This window comes from Pogoniulus pusillus, chromosome 3, assembly GCF_015220805.1.
Source record: "Pogoniulus pusillus isolate bPogPus1 chromosome 3, bPogPus1.pri, whole genome shotgun sequence".
In the NCBI taxonomy this organism is placed as follows: Eukaryota; Metazoa; Chordata; class Aves; order Piciformes; family Lybiidae; genus Pogoniulus; species Pogoniulus pusillus.
In genome coordinates this window covers 48,880,199-48,901,151 of record NC_087266.1, presented here as the reverse complement: position 1 = coordinate 48,901,151, position 20,953 = coordinate 48,880,199, and the positions used below count along the sequence as shown (strand labels likewise).

General features: G+C 40.7%; 1 protein-coding gene and 1 long non-coding RNA gene across 12 annotated transcripts in view; one reads left to right on the top strand and one right to left on the bottom strand.

Annotated features, from left to right (window-relative positions):
- Nucleotides 1-290: 290 nt before the first annotated feature.
- LOC135192540 (uncharacterized) lies at nt 291-9,737 on the bottom strand. The gene is made up of 3 exons (XR_010309006.1): nt 9,388-9,737; nt 2,131-2,266; nt 291-618 (listed from the first exon to the last, which is right to left on the bottom strand). It is a non-coding gene; the product is annotated as an uncharacterized LOC135192540 (long non-coding RNA).
- The window catches only part of LOC135192491 (RCC1 and BTB domain-containing protein 2), a 35,435-nt gene continuing 23,973 nt past the window's right edge, over nt 9,492-20,953 (top strand). For 2 of the 11 annotated variants that reach the window (XR_010309002.1, XM_064175725.1), the window contains exons 1-2: nt 17,802-18,005; nt 19,024-19,087. Coding sequence is in view for 8 of the 11 variants with exons in the window: in XM_064175725.1 (XP_064031795.1) it covers nt 17,860-18,005; nt 19,024-19,087 (210 nt within the window). In the remaining 3 variants the exon portion in view is untranslated. Of the gene's footprint in view, nt 9,576-9,950; nt 10,014-10,048; nt 10,545-17,801; nt 18,006-19,023; nt 19,088-20,673; nt 20,777-20,953 lie in introns of those variants that run through there. The other 9 variants (XR_010309000.1, XM_064175674.1, XM_064175706.1 and 6 more) reach the window with 8 other exon arrangements.

The window sequence follows — 20,953 nt, the reverse complement described above, 5'->3', positions numbered from 1 at the left end:
GCTGAGAACTCAAATTGTCTGTGGCTGGTCCAAGGAACTTCAGCTTTTTAGCTCCAGCTATTTCCCTCGAGCAATTCCTTTGCTTTTCTTTCCCCATGTGTTGTGAGAACTGACAGTTACACATTGCTTTGGGGGAAAACATAACATGACTTTAAAAAGCAAATAATAAATTCTATTTCTAGATCTCATTTCCTCCAAAGAGTGCTAAATACAGTACAGAGAAACCCATCTGCTGACATAGGAGTATTTCAATTAACTATGTATTTTAAACCCATTGATGGAAAGGACTCAAAGATTTTAACCTAATAGGATATATTAAGATGCTGAAGCATCAACAGAAAGTGCATAACAAGGCACATGCTTAAAGTAAACAGAGTTAGAAATGTAGTCAGAATTAGACTAAGTTTTCTTTCACTGCTCAATTGTTCTCAAAGGCAGGTTACTAAGGCTAGGAAGAAGCTGATAAATAACTGCAGATGCTTTAGAGATGTTCACTTCCTCAAGGAGGCTCAGATGTTTTTCTCAGTGGATTCACCTTCATTTCAAAGTCTTGCTTTGTTTGTTGTTGTTTAATAACCACGGCCGTCTCGTTCTCGCAGGCACAGCACTTCACGCCGTCTGTAGATCCGAGATAGCACAGATTAGCACAGCATTTGAAGTGTGCCAACATCTGTATGTGGAGCACATCCTCTGTAAAGCATATATAGAAGAATACTCTAACGTTTCTAATGGCAATAGTCATTTATACAAGATGCGCTCCCTTTGCTAAGCTAGGAATTTCAATACCTTCTAGTGTAGCTTTAAACAAGTTCAGTGTTAGATCCAGTGTGTGTCTGGGCATGTCTGGCTGCCCAGCTAGTCTTACATCACACTTCCTAGATTAGTACAAAGTCATCAGTCCCTCTGACCTTAATAGAGAATAGTCCTCACATCAACGAACAGCAACGATACTTCCGTTAAAAACAAACCACACAACCCCCGCCACAACCTCCCCCCAGTCTCAGAACGCACTGAGCATTTCCTCACAGGAAGCAGAAAGGGCATATCAGTGTTATCTCTCAGCTAGACACAGAATTAAACATCCTCTACATGAGGGCACAGACTGAAGAAAGAGTTATTGAGGGTCAGGCCAGAGCTTTACCAAAGTGAGTGCTTTCTCTCCAGCACTAGCAAAATCTGTCTTTGGCAGAGAGTATTAGAAAAGAATGAGCTAAGCAAATATGAAACTTCCTTTAATTATTATCTTAGCCTCTGAACATTTGTATCTCACAGACTTCCTGAACTGAAGACTCTGTTCAGCAGTCTCAGCTGGCTGCTGTCCCTTGACTTGTCCATGCAAACTTTCAGCAGTCGCAGGAACTTATAACAGGAAACTCTCTGAGCTGAATGGCAAAAGGGAAAACTCTTTTTGTTTGAACTCTTGCAAGTAGTGTGGAGTATGAAAACACAGAAAAGTCTTCTGACAGTTTTACAAGGTCACATTGTGATAGCAATCAGAAATAAGATAACATTGCTCCTGCTTTCTGATAAAATGCACTCTTCTTGTCACCTCTATTGTTCTTTTTAGCATACAACAATTCCTTGCTCTTGTTTAGCTTTTCAACAGCCCACTGAGTGACTTCAAATTAGTGCCAGTGAAAAAATCCATACTGCTTTTAACACTTTTGTGTCAAGTATTATAAATCCCACAAATCCTCAGCTATCAATGCCATTGTATGCTATAAGGTTACTGTATAAAGCATCAGTTTTAAACCAGCAATTACTTTGTCTTTTAATCACACAGTTACAGAATTACAGGCAATGTAGTGAAAATTTTATACCTCAGCACATATGTGGCATCATAACTTTTGCACTTTTAATATAGAACCTTAAAACTGCTTTATTCTTTAGGTCAAAGGAAATGTTTCTAAGATGTCTGCTCTACAGAAAGCAGATGATGATAATGGATATGGTAAATTATGCACATAAAGCTTTCACACTGCCTTACTTATTATTTATTGCTAGAGTCTGATAATGGAAAACCAATCTACTTCATCCTGGCCATTACTGGATTCAGTCTAACCAATTTTGGTTATAAATCAAGGATGCAAATTCATTTTCCTGTTCCACAAACACTTAAAATTTCTATACCCATCCTCATCGAGAGGCCCAGATGGTAACATCAGTGTCAGCTTCTTTCAGATGCCTGAATAGCAGTCAGTGCTGAGCTGCATGACTTGGATCAGCTCTTTGCAGGAGCACTTTGTCCAGTCTTTTCCAGTCTAATCTAAAAAAAAACCCAAACAAACAACTTTAATTCCTTTTCAGATTCTGCTGCTTTGGATATTGTTCTGAAAGATCAGCATGCAAAATATACCTACCTGCAACGCACCAATAAGAGTATTTTTCCTTCTAATTCAACTCCACACTTTTCCTTCTAATTCAACTCTACACTTTTCCTTCTAATTCAACTCTACACTTTTCCTTCTAATTCAACTCTACCTTTGCTTACAGCCTTGACCTCCACAATCTTTCCTCATGCCTTCATAGTAGAAAGAAAAGGCAAAGCTTAAGTGCAGCTCTGTAACCCATTATAGCTGGACACGACAGCCTGAACACTTGACCCCTAAACATCCAGGCTGCTTCTTATCTGATTTCCTGTTAGGCTTGGCTTGTGTCAACCAGCACAGTTCAGGAATAATGCACTGTTTGCAGTGGGTTCTATGGACAACACTGCTGCAAGACTGCTCCCTACAGACTCTCTCAATGGTGTCTCAACAGGCTTTGCCCCTTCAAACACTTCATGCTTCCAGTAATGTGCCTTAAGTCCACTTTTCTTTGAAAAACGTGAGGAAGACAACTTCAAACCAAACCACATTTAAGAGGTCAAAACCTTTAAACAAAAGACAATAAATGGTCACTTCCAAACATAATGAGCGGACCCCCTCTTGTGCACACCCAGCCTCACACACACACACACCCTGGGCATTTTAAGTATTGTGTCTGAAGGTCAAACGATGTTAAAACAGCACAGAGCAGCTTCACAACCAAGAGCTATGCAGTGCAAATTGGCCAGTCTGACCTTAAGAGAAATGCAGCCCCAAATAACATGGACACAAGCTAGCATATGCATCTAGGCTTCAGGGCCAGATGCCTAGGCTTGGCCACCTGCTATGTAGTAGAAATGTAGTCAAATCTGTCTGTGATCTTTGTGTGATTGAGAACAAGAATCAGCTGTATGTAGGTGACACTGCTTGCCTCTTGTCACTAAAGTAGGTAACTCCAAAAATGGCACAAGTGGTACTGTTCACTGAAAACATGACACTTGAACACAGTCCCATTTCAACAGTCGTTTGCAGGAAGCTTTAAAGCTCCTTACAAAGTGCCAAATTTCTTCAGATACCCTTCCAGGACAATTCATGTCCAAGTTCACACTGAACAGTTAGACCCTACATGAAGTTCATGTTCTTCTCTAAAGGTGTTTTAGAAGCTTACCAGAATGACTGAGACCACAATAGGCAATGCACTATTGGGAATACTGAGGAACCTCCACCCTTCTGGGATTTCACAGTCCCCAGAAGGCTGCATGTGTACAGCTATTTCATTTGATGCCCCATATAAAGATTAAATGAAGGGCAATGAACAGTATAAACACTTGCATCACATTATAACTGTCTGACTTTGTTTGACAGGATGAGCACACTTAGCCAGATCACATAGGTGTGTTAATTATAGCAAGAAAGACAACAGAATGACAGTAGTCAAAGCAAACCCTACCAACAGGAAATGGTTATCAGGCTGTGATAAAATGTTTATCAGGAAATGTTGTTGTGCTATCCAAAACATTTCCTGTCTGTAACACTTTTTGTAGGAAAAAGAATGTCTGTGGTGCTAGAAATAGCTTCTTTGCAAGGAATTAAAGAACAGTACTTGCAGAAAACGTTCACAGTTCTAGCTTCTGTTCTGCTTTCTTCTCTGTAGGTAGTCCAAAGTAACCTGAAGAGACAAATGCTTTCAGAAGCTGCATGTACACTCATTAAATTCTGTTATAATTGTCTAAATTATAAACGAGAGAGAGGAACTTTCTGGACATTATTTTGAATATAGAATGAATGAGCAGAGCTTTTGTTATATAAGGAAAGTAACAATAAAGTCTGGGTCATGCACTGGTTTGCTAAAAAGGGATAAAATGGCAATGCCTAAACAATTTCTCACTCTTTGTTCCCTTTACCTTCTGTCTTCCACCTCCTCCACTGCCCCTCTGTGTATGACTGAATACTAACCTTGACTAACCAGACACCAGATGAGATCTTGCTGGTTTGCTATCTGGGGGGAGAGAAGAAGGTGGTGTTGGCCCCTTCTGGGCTTTCTTTGTCCAGGGTAGGAGGACTGGATTTCTGTGTTATTTCTGAATAGTAACTGATTGTGAATGCATGGAAATGTATTTGGTATATGCTTGTTAATTTAGGAGTGTATTTGGTATATGCTTGTTAATTTAGGAGTGTATTTGGTATATATGCTTGTTAATTTAGGAGTGTATTTGGTATATATGCTTCTTAATTTAGGAGTGTATTTGGTATATATGCTTGTTAATTTAGGAGTGTATTTGGTATATGCTTGTTAATTTAGGAGTGTATTTGGTATATATGCTTGTTAATTTAGGAGTGTATTTGGTACATGCTTGTTAATTTAGGAGTGTATTTGGTATATATGCTTGTTAATTTAGGAGTGTATTTGGTATATGCTTGTTAATTTAGGAGTGTATTTGGTATATATGCTTCTTAATTTAGGAGTGTATTTGGTATATGCTTGTTAATTTAGGAGTGTATTTGGTATATATGCTTGTTAATTTAGGAGTGTATTTGGTATATGCTTGTTAATTTAGGAGTGTATTTGGTATATATGCTTCTTAATTTAGGAGTGTATTTGGTATATATGCTTGTTAATTTAGGAGTGTATTTGGTATATATGCTTGTTAATTTAGGAGTGTATTTGGTATATGCTTGTTAATTTAGGAGTGTATTTGGTATATATGCTTCTTAATTTAGGAGTGTATTTGGTATATATGCTTGTTAATTTAGGAGTGTATTTGGTATATATGCTTGTTAATTTAGGAGTGTATTTGGGTATATGCTTGTTAATTTAGGAGTGTATTTGGTATATATGCTTCTTAATTTAGGAGTGTATTTGGTATATGCTTGTTAATTTAGGAGTGTATTTGGTATATATGCTTCTTAATTTAGGAGTGTATTTGGTATATATGCTTGTTAATTTAGGAGTGTATTTGGTATATATGCTTGTTAATTTAGGAGTGTATTTGGTATATATGCTTCTTAATTTAGGAGTGTATTTGGTATATATGCTTGTTAATTTAGGAGAATCTTATAAGTGGCAAGGACTTGAACAGGTTGTCTGATTGTCTTCCATGACCTGAATTACAATGAACAGAAGTTATTATATTGCTGATACAGTCTCCAGTGATGGAAACTACACCCTCACTGGGCAATCTATTCACAACCTCCTTACTGTTAGTGTGAGAGCATTTTCCTTATTGCAAAAGCCAAGTCTCCTTTATTTCATTTTTCCTCCTGATCATGGGGGGAGGGGGGGGAGGAAATCCCTTTCCTCTGCAATAGCATTTTCCCTTCTTCAAAATATTCTTTACTTTCAGTCCTTTCCTCTTCAGTCTGAGAAGCCCTCCGTGGGCTCTGCTTTAATTGTTTAGTAAATTTAGCTTTCCCACTCAGTTGCTTTACAGCTTTCTTGAAACATAACTTTCCAAAAGTGTTCCACAACTTTCTGGAGCTCCCATAGCTGGGAATAATATTCCTTTGAAACTTCCACAGGGGGGAGGAAAAAAAAAGCAGCATTTCTTTTCTATCTGAAGATGCTATTTTTAAACATCCTAGTATGATGTTTGCTTGTTTAGCAATGACATGATGTTACTGTAGCAGTTAAAATTAGACTGCTTTCCAGTGCACTGCTACTCCTTTCCAGCTTCTCATCAACCAAAAACGTAATTAGTATCATCCAGGTTGTTCATGAAACCTTTGTAAAGAACCATGACAAATTTGCAGAGGTGTATACAATCCATTTGTTTGGACAAAATAATTGCTAACTACCAGGAACAAAGTTGTCACAACATATAGCAATGGATTTTCCCATTCTATTATTTGAGTAAGGTCCACAGCTATGAGTACCTCTAAATGAAAGATGTTGTGATGTGAAATGTCTGACATACAATCAGGAGCTACAGAAATATCTCCTTTCCTCTGTATGTGACTGGTGTAGCCATCAAACCATATAAATCTGTCAGTTAAAATGTGGGAAGCAAAACTAACTGAAGAAAAGCTAGTACTATTGATCTCTAATATTATTTGAGTCTATCATAGTGGGCTAATATTATCGTAAGGATCAATGAAGCAAGCTGCAAAGAACAGAGCAAGGTAGCATCAAGATAATGCAATTAGAATTTTAAGGATGGCTTAGCTCTTGGTCACCCTCAGAAGAAAAAAACACATTAAAAGGCAAACCAGCCAAGGTAAAGCTACTTAACAATGGAAAACCATCTTGTCACTGCAAAATTATTTGATGTATTGATCCACAGTGACTCTAAGGTACTTCATGCTGAAGTCTACCCTTGAAATGAAACAGGGATATAGTCAGAAAACATAATAAGACTTCATGGGTTTGAAAATTCATGGATCCATCAGCATAAATGAGGCTCCTCAGACTTCTTCTGCTAAGATGCTTTTTACTGTCAGGAAGCAACCTGAAAGCATATTAAAATGCCCAATTGCTTCTTTTTACCTTCGTCCAACAGAAGAAGACAACTCTTGCTAAATATCTGCTTCTTGGCAACTTCCCCTTTCTTTAATTTGCACTGTTTCAGCTCTAAAAGCTTCACATAAACTCAGCCCTAATTCTCTTAAACTTGTGTCTCACACCTGTTGAAAGAACTCAGTCTACAGTTCCCTTCCATTTAGATTAATTTGCTTCTGGAAAGGTTAAAATAGGCTCTTATGCTGTCTAATAACTCCACAGACAACAAGTTTCCCCTAATGCTCATAACCGAAATGTCAATCCCCAAAGGCACAGCCCAGGTAACAGGAACTCTGCTACTGAGGTCAGTAATTGGTTTTACTTTGACCTGAAAGGACTCCTGGCTTTCTCACTTCCTTCCTGTTGGCAGACCAAGAAACAGCACAATAAAAGGTTTATTCCCCTCAGCCTCTTCTTTTTCAAACTAAACAGCCCCAGCATCTTCAGTCACTTCATAACATTTATTCTCCAGGCCCTTCACCAGCTTCACTGCCCTCCTCTGCACCTGCTCCAGCACCACAATATCCCTTTTGTTATGAGGTGCCTAAAACTGAGCACGACACTCGAGTTGTGTCCTCACCAGAGCAGAGTACAAGGGGACAATCACCTCCCTACTCCTGCTGGACACAACATTTCTAATACAAGCTAGGATGCCACTGGCTTTCTTGGCCACCTGGGCACACTGCTTGCTCACATTCAGCTGCTTATCAGTTACAACCCCTAGGTTCCTTTCTGCTAGACTGTGCTGCTGGGCTTTACGTCTGACCTTACCTTTAAGAGAAAAGAAAAACAAACTGGACACAGCTCAAATGGGAGGAAGAAAATGAGACAAGTGTAGAATTGGCATGTAAGGAAAGGCATAAACAACTGGACTGGGCTTTTACTTGAAGTCATAAGAAACAGAGACCACTTTCCTCTTTCACTAGAAAGCTGATGAATTTGTGCTCCATTTCTGGTTTGAATTTTAGTGTTTCTCCATTGCTTCTTGTTATGGGGTTTCCCATTAAATTGAAATGCTTTCTCATTGTAAGGAGCCTGTAAGAGCTAATCACCTTTAAGCCATTTTAAATGAAGTAAACAAAGAATCTCTTATTATCAAACCATTGCTCATCTTCACACAACCTATCCCATTTTCAAATGTATAGTAGTATTTTATGCAATGTCTTAGTTGGTTTATAATACCAATTGCTGGAGGAAGATTATCACTTAGCTACTCTTGATTGCTCTCTTTATGCACTGAGGACCAATACTAACCTTTTTCACTTCTACATCCTCTAGCATTACTCTTTCAGTTTTTGCTCACTGACTTCAGTCCTTTGCCTACATGTTCCAGAGTGCAGTTTGCTTGTGGATCTGTGCTCACTGCTTCTAGACATAAGGAAGTCACTGTATTGAACTTGCACTTTTAGTGAGTCAAACGCACCATCTGTCCCATTGATTCTGTGACCTCAGCCTAGCTCTGTATGCAGCATTTCCTTGAGTTAAATAGAGTATAACTTTCAGAAAAATGTCCAGTACTATCTTCTAACCTGCACAGAAGGATCAATAAACAGCTCACAGACCATGATGAAACTTGTTTTAGGGGATAATTACTCTTTGCTTTACTGTCAGTCTGAAAATTAATAGCTTCAACTGGCTCTAGTTACCACCACCTGCTTGACTGAAATGACAAGGTAGATTGTTGTATTTACACATGCATCAGAGACCCAGCAAGTCTTCTCCACCTGAACTGTGAAGGGAAAATGGTAGCAGACAACAAGGTTGCTTTGTGTTCTAGAGTGACTTTATTTCAATTAAAGAAAGAACTGTTGGGCACCACATATAGTCCTTAGTGCTCCCAGTGCCCAAAAAGTTCATTGCCTTCCAAACCATGCTCCACGCAAACCATTAGGGATATATCTTTCAAATGAGCAAACCACTCCTGGCAAAACAAACAAGCAAACACTCTCAATTTTATCTTGGAAGAATCAAAATAATTGGGCTAACAAAACGTGCATCCTTTGCAGGTTACAGTGTGAACAGAACACATTCGGAAGTGTAAAGAATAGTAATGGATGGACAGAAAGGAGATAACGACTCCACAGAACACTACCGGCAGTGGCAGAGAACAAACCACTGCAGTAATGTCATTGAATGCCACAAGCAAAGGTCTCTGGACGTGTCCCGTAGCAAGACAGCAGGATTTGAGCACAATCTGGGTAAGAGACATAACCAAGCAAACTGTCAGCTGTTGCTTTTAGAGAAAGAAAAAAAAAGTCTATGCTTTTGGGGACTGTCTAAGTGTTAGCAGAAACAGAGAACGCCTCCCACTGCGTGGCGTTGCCACATGTATTTAGGCTCAGGCAACAGCTTGAGGCTTGGTGGAAAGTGGCACTACATCCCTCAAACCATTCGCCATCGGAGCATCTAAAGTCCTCCCAAGGCAGCCACACCATCAAAAGAGACGGCCCTAGGCAGGGGAGACAAAGGAATTCTCTTGGCTGCTCTCTGCCTCGGCTCAGCAGAGCGAAGCACCCCTCGGTAGAAAGAAACCCGCTCTGCAGTAAGGGCCGAGATGCGGTTGGGTAGCCGTCTCAAGGCCCGTACCTACGCCGCGCTCCGAGGACAGAGCCTGCGGCTCCCCGCGCTGCCACTGCAGTAGGTGGATCCCTGGGAGGTGCTAAGCCCCTTCCCTCCCCCCATCCCTTCGCTGTCGAGGAGGCGCCGGAGCGCGGCGGCATCTTCCCCTCGCCTCACTGGAGGGAGGAGCTGCGGCCGCGCCGCTTGCGGGGAAGGTAGGTGGCGGAGGAAGGAGGTCGCCACTGTTTGCCCCCCGCCCCGCTCCCTTCCCGCGGACGGTGCCCTGCGCGCCTCCCCGCCAGGAGCACAGCGGCACGGCGGCGGCTGCACCGCTACGCGGCACCCCGGCGCGACCCGCCCCGCCTGGCGCCCGCCGCTGCCGGGGGGGCGGTGCGCTCGAGCGCCACCCGCCCCGCGCCGCCGCCGTTGGCTGAGGGTGCGCGGCGGCCGTCTGCGCGTGCCGGGCCCGGGGCCTGGCAGCCGCCGATCGAAGCCGCTCCGCTCGGGGTACGGCGGCGGCCGTCTGCGTGTGCCGGGCCCGGGGCCTGGGCAGCCGCCGCTCGAAGCCGCTCCGCTCGGGGTACGGCGGCGGCCGTCTGCGTGTGCCGGGCCCGGGTTCTGGGCAGCCGCCGATCGAAGCCGCTCCGCTCGGGGTACGGCGGCGGCCGTCTGCGTGTGCCGGGCCCGGGGCCTGGCAGCCGCCGATCGAAGCCGCTCCGGTCGGGGTACGGCGGCCTTTCCTCCCTGTGCCGCCGTGGCGCACCCCACTCGCGGGCTGTGCTTCCCAGGGCGCTGTTCCGTAAGTGGCTGATAGCAGTGCTCGCAGCTTCTGTCAGGCGTGAGCTGCGGGGGTGGTGGAGGCCTCTGTCTGCGAGCGTGCTCAGGGCGTGGGAAGCTTCGCAGTACTTGTGGACAGGTTCAGCTTGTTAGCCAATTACAGATTGAACGAGGAGGAAGGACGCTTGGAAGGCCGAGGATTTATGTTGAGAGGTGGGAGGTTTGCTTTGTGCTTCCTTGTGGAGATGAAGCTTCTATTATTAGCGGATAAGAAGAGCGGGCGCAGTTAGCAAAGAGACTTTGCTCCAGGTTCTGAGCCGAGTAAGGTCTGTGGACAGTTATGTTTGTGCACGATCAGAAGCCGTTTGGGCTGAACTAATGCTGAAGGACATGAAAGCAGACCTGGGGTAAGTAGAACGTGGCGGAGTAACGATCCAGCCGAATGTGAGGTAGCAGAGCTAAAACAGTTCAGGTGGCAGAAATAAATGTGACAGAGTGACATGGGATAGTCTGTAAAGCAATGGAAAAAGATTGTGGAGAAACAAAGAGGGAAGTGTCATTGCTTCAAGAAAAGAAAGTTGTAACAGCTGTTGATGGTGTCGGCCATGCACCACAAGTTGGATCGGGGGGAAGGATATTGCTTGCCGAGAGGTGCTGTTGGGATTAGGTCACGGATGGGTTTCTTTAGCAGCACCTTTTGGGAAGGACATGTAGCCATCCAGTTGGCTTTACATAAAACTACTGTAAGCTTACCAAATAAGCACTTAATTGCTTTAGGCTTGCTCTCAGTAAGTAGTGCAAAAGGCGCTGAGAACTGGTTTGTTGATCGGCTTCTGATCGTGGATCGCCTTTTAAACCAGGTTAAATAAAGAGCAGTGGAGGAGCAATCAGAGTCGGGGTTGGAATTCTCAATTGTAGAGAGGCAAACTTTGACAAATCAAGAGAGTTAATTGGTGATGTTGGTTGTACTGAAGTTCCAAGGGTCCTAGAACCAAAGAGGGTGTGAATATCTTTCCTGCCAGAGGTAGGATCTGTCTGGGACTTACATAACATTTAAAACATGTTTATTCAAGGCCTGTTTGAAAGGCCTTGGTATTTGAAAGAACTTGTAGCCATCGAAAAGGATTTGAGCAAAAAGGATGAATACGCTAGATTGTAGGAGATAAAGTGTGAATCTGAACTAAGAACTGAGAAAAGTCATTCTGACTTAATTGTAGACAACCCCCACCTGGAACACTGTCTGTCCTTCTGGAGTCCCCAGCACAGGAAAGAAATGGAACTGCTGGAGGGAGGCCAGAGCAGGGCCAGGAAGGTGATCGGAGGGCTGGAGCACCTCTCCTATGGGGACAGGCTATGAGAGTTGGGGCTCTTCAGCCTGGAGAAGGCTTCAAGGAGACCTTGTAGTGGCCTTCCAGTATCTGAAGGGAGCCTACAGAAAGGCTGGGAGGGACTATTGACAAGGTCTTGTAATGACAGGATGAGGAGCAATGGGTTTAAGCTGGAAGAGAGGAGATTTAGACTGGATGATAGGAAGAAGTTCTTTACAGTGAGTGTGGTGAGACACTGGCACAGGTTGCCCAGGGAGGCTGTGGATGCTCCCTCCTTGGAGGTGTTCATGGATAGGTTGGATGAGGCCTTGAGCGACCTGTTCTAGTGGGAGGTGTCCCTGCCTAATGTGGAGTGTTAGAACTAGATGAGCTTTGATGTCCGTTCCAACCTAAACCATTCTATGAACTGTTTTTTAAAGCTTCTTTAATTATGTAAGTAAAATGAAGAATAGAAGTAAGACCAGCAAGTGATGAAGTAAATGAACCTTGGCATTGTGATGCATATGATCCATGGCAGTTTGGAAGAGGCTGCTGCAGTGGATACATTTAATACTGGATGCTTAAACTTACAACACAGAAAATAAGATGTGCTTCAGTTGTTTGTTGAGAGTTGGGAAACCTTTATGTGTTTTGTCTACTCCAATGCTCTTGCCATTTAAAATTGGTCAGTTCAGTATGAGAAGGTGTGAAGAAATACCCAAATGGACATTTACACAGTCACTTAGGCATAGAGGGAGGGAGCTAACCTTTCATAGACACAATATTTGCTATTGTTTTTCTCCCTTCTATAAGATACAGTATCTTTTCCTGCAGACAGCTATATCTATGAAAGTTTAAACTATCAGAATTCTCAGCTTCAGCTGTATAGTACCTGCTGTGTTTCTGTGTGGTGTGTATGTCTATATGTGGTTTGGTTGTTTAATATGCATTTATGTGTATATGCTTGATGTGTGCACCCAGGCAAATTCTGACTTTGTCAGGGAGAAAGACTACAAAACTGAGGAAAGGAATATAGAAAAGAAAACCAGGTGTGGTTTAATAGTGCTTATGTTTAGAATTTTTATTAAGGCCTAGGATGTTTTAGTAAATACTTTTTCTAATAGTCTAAGTGAGGGTAGAATGACCTTCATCAGACATCAAAGGGAATGATTACAGGTTAGAACTGTAGAAGCTGTGACTTTCTTCTTTAACAGCTAGAACAGACTGTGAGGTCAATGATCCAACATATAGACCTGATAGATCCAACAGCTCAGTGCTTGGCTGGATGAGTAACTTCAGACTGCTAACAATTTAGGCTAGCTCAGATCTGCTTAGAGGGGACAAAGCAATGTGAGCATAACAACTGTTTCTTTCATATGTTTATTGCATCATTTTGAGTTATTTTGTTCCTGTTGCATCATTAGCAGTTAGTATTTTTTTTTAACCAAAATCTTTGAAATGCTTTTGTTTCCTCAAAGCTGGCTTCTTGAGCTCATGTTGTCAGAAGGCCAAAATGAAGAATTAATTTAAGTTTCATTTCTACCAAATCAGTGATATGGTAAATTAAGATTTATGTAGCATGTGAAATAGACAAGAGCCAACAAATGCATCAGTTGTACTTTATTATGCTTGCCTGCATGTATGGATTACAGGAACTGCAGTGTGTTTAGAATTTGGCTAGCAATTCAACAAAAGGAAAGGTTTTCCAATTCTATGAAAATCTTGGGTCAGCCACATTAAAAAATACTGGCAAATGTTTTTCTTCAGCATCTCAAGTTAGAGTTAGCTTACATTAGATTAGATTTAGAATCTTCAAAGTTGGAAAAGGCCTTGAAGATCAAGTCCAATTATCAGCACACCACCATGCCCAGCAAGCTAAAATGCTGTGTCTACATGTTTTTTTTAACACCTCCAGGACAGTGACTCCACTACTTCCCTGGGCAGGCTTTTCCAGTGCCTGACCACTTTTTCATAAGAATTTTTTCCTAATACCCAATATAAACCTCTCCTTACACAACTTGATGCAGTTTCCTCTCTACCCCTAGTTACTTGAGAGAGTAGATGAGCCCTCACCTCGCTACAGCCTTTCTAGTACTTGTAGAGAGCAGTAAGGTCTGCCCTCAGCCTCCTTTTCTCCAGGCCAAACAATCCTAGTTCCCTCGGCTGCTTCTCGTAACACCTGTTCTGTTCCCTCAGCTGCTTCTCGTAACACCTGTTCTCTACACCCTTCACCAATTCTGTTTCCCTTCTCTGGACACTTTGTGAAAACTCAATGTCTTCCTTGTAGTGGGGGCCCAAAGCTGAACTCAGTGTTTGAGGTGCAGCCTCACCAGTGCAAAGAGGCACAATCACTTCCCTAGCCTTGCTGGACATGCTATTCCTGACCCAGGCCAGGATGCTGTTGGCCTTCCTTTAGATACAGCAATGACATCCTGTTCTCAAGAGACTGCCTAAGAAAATGATTGTTTTAATACCCTTTGAGACATGGAGGTAATGCTTATTGTATTTTTTATTTATTGATTTTACTCTAGAAGTAAACCACTAATAATGAGAATATGACTCTCCCATCCTCCTGAAATTCTTTTAAGCATTGAAGGCAGTTCTTGCATTGTTTCCATGATCTGAAGCACTTGATTGCCTCCAAAAGCTATTTTTACCTTTGTAGCAAGAAGTGTAAACATTTTTAAATGGAAATATTTTCTGACTGGCACCTTCTTATCAGACTTCTTTAGCTGTTGATGTTGGCATTTTAGTAAGTTTATTGAAGGCATTATTTTAATACAGACTTTGTTACTATTTTCTAGTCTTTGTATTTCTGGCTTTCATTGGTTATGTAGTTTCTTATTAGTTGTTTCTTACTATTGGTTTCAACTAGTTGTTAATAGGTTTTGTTTATTCAAATCTTCATTTGTTTTCAGTCAAGTAGCCAGAATAGCCAAGGCTTTGAACTTTTTTTTTTTTCAAGGTTCTATAGAATGAGGAAAGAATTTGAGATTTATTTTTTACTGCTGCTTTAAATGTTTTCCTGCTAGTGGATGATGCATTTTTTCAGTCCCTTCCACTCTAGTTGCTTGCGGGTGAACAGTACACCACTGTGTATGATAGATAACAGTTCTAAGGGGAAAAAAGTAATTGGAATAGGAGTAGGAGAAATAAAGAATATGAGCAGTGTGTCTTACTATCATACAGGACTTTAAAAAGTTCTATATGATGTTATAAAAATCATGTCAGTCAGCTTGTCTGCTCAGCTCAAAATCTCCAGATGAGTATTTTGGATGAGAGGAAGGTGTCTCAGGAATCTACATAGGACTTTTTCCCAGCAATTTTGTTAAAGCAGAAATCGTGCACTAGACTCTTAACACTTATTTTCAAGCCATTATGGACTGGAAAGATGATGCCCTCTGTTTCCTTCCCTGTCTTCTCACTCCTTTCAAAACATTTTTCCCTGGTGTTTTAGCTCTCTGTCCCAGTGGTATTGAACCTGCATTCAAGGACAGTGCTAAGCATGGATAACGGAATGGTAGTCCCACTATATTTCTTGCTTCTCATGTTTTCTTTTGTATGGTGTTTGCATCGTCACTGCTTTTGTTCTTGAAAACCAATTTCTGTTTGAGGGTGATGACATTTGTGAGAAAAGTGTCCTACTGCATGAGATGGGCCTCTGAAAACTTCAGTGCTGTCACGCTGAAGGTTTATCCCTGGAGCCAACAGGTGAATAGGTGTCATGCTAGAGAGAGGTCATCTCAGACAAGATGCTTTTGGCTAAAGTTTTGTTGCTGGGGAGTGAGACAATAAAGCTTTTTATCTCAGATCGTTTCAATTAGAAATTTCTGTTAGCACTTGTCCACCTTGCATGGTCAAGGATGTCAGTCTTTCAGACTGTAAATACTCCAGGCTTTCAGAGTTTCTTGGATCTAGCCTCTGCGCTGCATGCAAATGTGCTCTTGCATCAAGAGCCAAGAAATCACAGTGTGGTGTCAAGAAACAAGAAGTGAAGGAGAGAACACTGTGCTTTAGCTGGAGCTAGCAGATTTTCAAACAACCATTCATTGTTTCTCAAGATCTGCACTTTCTTGGCAATGGAAAATGCCACATCAGTGGAAGAGTAAAAGACAAACCGAGTTCTGCCAAGTGATTGTCAGCATGGGACCAAGCAATGACATTTCATTGTAAATAAAGACAACCTGGAAAGGGAACATGACCTGTTCAGTAAGAGTAACTTGGCAGTATTACTGGTCTGTCTTCTACTGCAAGAACACTTGGATGAGTTAGCATTGTTTTATGACAACTCTGGTAGGAAAATGATGAGAAACTAAGAATATCAGAGAAGGTTATGTTCCTTTCCTAAAAGTGACAGCAAATCCCCTTGTTTTGTTGCTTTTTCCTCCTAATCTTTCCTAAGCCTGTGGTTGGAGTCTTTGGAGAAGAAAGTCCAGTCAGACCTTCGATTCAGCAGATGAGTTTTGTAAATGCTTAGATTAAGTGGGAGGAAGTGGCTAAGTGGAGTTCAGAAAATTTTTGCTTGCTTGCCAAGTTCCTAGAGAGAGAACCTACAAGTATGTTTACGTTCAAATGAGTCAGTGAACCTGTTTAAATATTTAGGACTGAATAGTCTTAGACTGCTAATAAAACTTGGCTATTAGAACTATTATTTGTGTCCCTTAACTCAGTTTTATCTGTCCTGCAGAAGCATGTGTGCCTTACCCAAAGATCTGTCGTTGCTGGACTAAAACCAGACTCAGAACTTTTAGATTCTGAGACCTAAACACAGACTGACAGAGTATACTGTCCAGATACTTAATTGTACTTGGATTCCAGATAGATTTGTGAAAGTTTAATCTAAATATTTTTGTTTTAAAGTGCTGTGCACTTCCTCAAAAATGGGTATTTGCCACAGGAAAGTTTTCTTCTTTAGACCTCTGCCTTAGAATTTCACATGTCTAGTGAAAATGTGTGTAAATTTTTGATACACAAGATATACTTCTTGCTTGCCTTTTTGCTTTCTAAAATACTGCTTTTATTTTTATAGAAGATGCTGGATAGCTGTTCTAAAATATGGTTTCTTAGCAATTATTAGCCTGTTGTAATAGGTGAACAACCCCAGTAACGTGTCTGAAGTAGCTAGGGTAGGCTTTTCTGCCTGAGTACCTGAAGTACTCAGTTAGGCAGGTTGTTTTCTTTTTTATTTTTCATTAAAATACTGCTGTGGGGGTGGTTTTGGTCTTTTGTTTGGTTTGGTTTTTTCCTCTGCATTCCATGTAGACAGTTGTATTTTTCTAGAGGGAAGATTCTTATGAGTAGGCAAATAGGAATCATTGCTAGTTTTTTTTTAAAGTATACAGATAAGAATGATTCTTGGACAGTCTTAGGGTTTTTTTTTTGGTTGGTTGGTTGGTTTTTGAGGTGAGATTTTTTGTGTATGTCTTTATTTTCAGTATCCCAGGGTCAATATGTGCTCTCAGATCAATTACAGGTTCTTAGAAACATCACCTTTGCACATACAGACATGCAGCAATCAGTATGTACTTACATTAGAATGCATGAATTTGAATGAAATGGATACATGCATAGTTTGAGTGTCTCATGTCTGTGAGGCTACTGAGAGATAAGGTGTCTGCAAAACAGCTTGAAAAATGAAGTTGCAGCGTAAATTTATATGTAAGGCAAGAATATGTTACTATTTTTGAGTTGTGTGAACTTGAAAAGTTAGGGCAAAACTGTCAGCATGTCTGTGTGACTATGAAAAGTAGCAAGCTGGAGAACCTTTTGTTAGGTAACTGAAATGGTTAGATCCTGATTTATCTTCGTACTAACAAAACAATTTTAAATTCAGATTATGCTTTTGTCTAAATAGAAGCAACAGATTTGCTCCATTCCCCTGTGGGCTGAGTATGGCCAGAAAGTGTGTAACATGCCAGCGTTGTCACAGAATGCTGTTAATTTATGCTCTAAAAGCCCTTCAGTCTTTTCTAGTTGTAATGGAATATAACTTACCTCCAAGTTACAGCAGTTTAGTTGTGTGCTTGAGCCTTGAACTCAGCATGGACAAGAAAGTAGCTGTACTTTCACACATGAGATGAATTTATCATTTAATGTCTCAAAGTGTATAAAATACACTGTATGTGTTTAGATTTGTGGGTTTTCTTAGCTCTGTGTGTTCACTATATTTAAGCTGCAGCAATTCTTTGAGGTTTTATTCATTTTAAGTAAACAAAACTAGTATTTGGGGGGGGGTTCACTAAATTGTATTTCATAGAATCAAGCAGGTTGGAAGAGACCTCCAAGATCATCCAGTCCAACCTAGCACCCAGCCCTAGCCACTCAACCAGACCATGGCACTAAGTGCCTCATCCAGGCTTTTCTTGAACACCTCCAGGGATGGTGACTCCACCACCTCCCTGGGCAGCCCATTCCAATGCCAATCACTCTCTCTGCCAACAACTTCCTCCTAACATCCAGCCTGTACTTCCCCTGGCACAGCTTGAGACTGTGTCCCCTTGTTCTGTTGCTGGTTGTCTGGGAGAAGAGACCAACCCCCACCTGGCTACAGCCTCCCTTCAGGTAGTTGTGTTAAAGCATAAATGGTTATAATATTTAAATCATTATTTTTGTGTGCTTTATGTCCTTACGATATGAAGTCCTATGTAAGAGATGTGTAGTAGTAAGTTAGGTATTTTTAAAAGCTACGTTTGATACTTCTTTGAGTGTAGTATTCCTCTGAACTAAGTGAAATGGTAACTTTTGTTTATTGGATGTTATTCTGCTTGCAGTCAGAATCTGAAAGACATTTAAGTGAAAAGTAAATGGATTTTTAGCATTGGCTGAACCAGTGTACCTCCTGAGGGGGGAAAAATATTCTCTACAACTTTCTCTTGAGTAAAAAAAAGAAGTTGCAGAGCTGTGGAGTTACTTGGTTTTGTATTTTTACTGAAAATAGAGTTGCATGGCTTTGTTAGGAATAATTTAAGGGTAGTACAGTTGTGCATATTTGTTTGTGAAGAAACATCTGTTGTGAAAATCTGTTTCTAGTTATAATGTGTGTCATAGAAATTACACAAGTAGTTTACAGGCTCTGAAATATTTTCTGGAGGAGAATAAATATTTTAACCATTCTCTGAAACCTGAAAAGACCCAAATTTTCTTCTAACATTGTTTTTCAGACTAGAACTGGAATAAAAGCATTTATTTGATGGCTTAACTTGGAAATGGAAAGCTCCAGCCAGCATGCCTGGGAGAACTGACTTGAAAAATTATGTCAGCAAGATTCTAAATTTAGTTTTATTGCAACAAAAAGACTTTGGAGTGTTGTGGTTTAATAAAACTCCCTCTCCAATCACAGTCTGGTGGTTGTTATGGCATATTAAAAAAGTTATATCAAATGATTATTAATTTAGATAATGTAGAAGAGGATAATCTAACTGATCACTATCCAGTGAATATAAAGCCACAGATGTCTGAGCTGAGCTATTTGTTGCTTGTTTCTTCACCCCAAATAGTTTAATATTAAGTGTGTGTAGTTCCATAACTGTTGTTGCAGCAATATGATATGGTGTTTTTAACCACAGTTCTCTCTCTGCAGAGCGACACAAGTACAAATCCATATGGAGGATGAATCTCATTCTTCTCAAGGAGTCAGTGTCAAGGTCAGTGTATTTGTTTTGAGAATTCTGTACAGCTCTACTCAAAAGGAAAACTTCTGGTTCCATTTATCAGTAGTTTAGCACATGCTAGTAGTTTTCAAGATAAATAGAAAACCAAACCTGTAGGTAGAAAAGCAATCCTAGCAAAATAAATGTTACTTACTTGATCCATAAAATATTAGGAGAACAGTATCTTCATTTTAATTAGGGTGAAGATTGATTTAGTTTTAAGTTCTAATGTTGCAGCTAAATGTTTCAACAAAATCAACTTGTTAAAATTAGCTTCTGTAGCATAATTTGAGGCAAAAACTTTCTCCCACGTTTGTCTTATTTCCTTTGAAGACTCTGAATGTAAAACGTAATGAAACATCATTCAGACTTTGAGCTTAATGACAATGCCTTTTAAGGTGATCAGTGTGAGAAATCAAACTGCATAACCAGCTTTCAAAGTGGTTGCTGAGATCAAATGAAGTGTAGGCATTTTAGGAACTGTTAAGGCATAACTGATGTGCCTGTGGAATAGGTAACTGAACCATATAAAAGCTAAAATTCTGGTCTGCCTCTGTCTTTCATGACTTTGTGAAATGTAACGAGGGAAGTGATTGCCTACAAGGCATAAATATTGGCAAGCTGATACTTTTTTTGGTCTGATAAAGTTCATTTCTTTTGTTAAGAGCTTTGGGTTTGTTTTTTGTTTAATCCTAAGTGTTTCCTTGGGTGGTTTTTGTAATGCTAGTTTTCTTTCTTTCCTTCAGTGTGGTGTTTTAGTGTTAAGAAATGCTACAGCGTGGGTTTGTTTAACCCGTTAATTGTGAGGGTAGAACATGAGCATTTTGTAGAAGGAGGTTATAGGGAAAAAAGATGAATGGGTCTGACCCAATGTGTGCTTGGAATTTAGAACCCACATTTTAAAGAAACCAGTATGTTTTTCCAGTAAGGAAATATGTACAATGGAGGGACAACCTGACTGTCCTTGGGAACATTAGGATTCATCAGTTTTGAGTGAAAACGAGATGCAGTTTTGTTGGTGCAATTGGAAGAGTAGTCTGTGATGCTTTCAGTGTTTATTATCACATTTTTAAAGCACCTCCATTGAATTAATGCTAACTTTTTGATGTAGACCAGGTTGTTCTGCAGTCAGCAGATGAATGAAGCCTGATTCCATATGGATCCGTGTCCTTTGTCTCTCATGACCCTGCTATGTGTCATTTGCTGGGACTAGTTTGGACATGCTTTCTTGCTGACATTTAATAACATAAATGTCTGGTTGCCCAGCTCCCTGGTGCCAAATGGATTGTGTCAGCAGGATCTTACTTCCCTTTCACTTGTAAATTTGGCTGATATTTGTCAGTATATGGTATCAGGAGGTAGGGTAAGAACAGGTGTGATCAAAACCACAACTTTTCTTTAGTGAAGATGACCAGTCCTCCTTTCCTTTTCTCAGAACTATATTATAAAGAAAAGTGTGATTAGCTGCTGTATGTTTAAATATTTTGATTCAGGATGATTTCAGGGCTTGTATCTGTTTGATCTGTGTTTCTGTGTACATTTTTTTTGCAGTACCCAATACCAATAAAATAAAGGAATATCCTTTGATATAACATGCTGCACACTCCAAACTAGATTTTTTTTTTTTCACATCTTTGTTTCAGTCAGATGCTGGAAAGATAAAGCTCTTCAACAGATCATTTTGTAAGTCTTCTGCTTGCTGGAAATAAACTAATGATGCAGTCCTCACTGTTAGGTGGTGAACTACATAATGCCTATGATAGGCAAAATCTGTTTGTACTTACCTTCAGATCTGGAAAGCTAATGCTGCTTTTCTTCCATGCTCAGAGCTTATTTTAATTTCAGTAAAGGAAGTCTGAT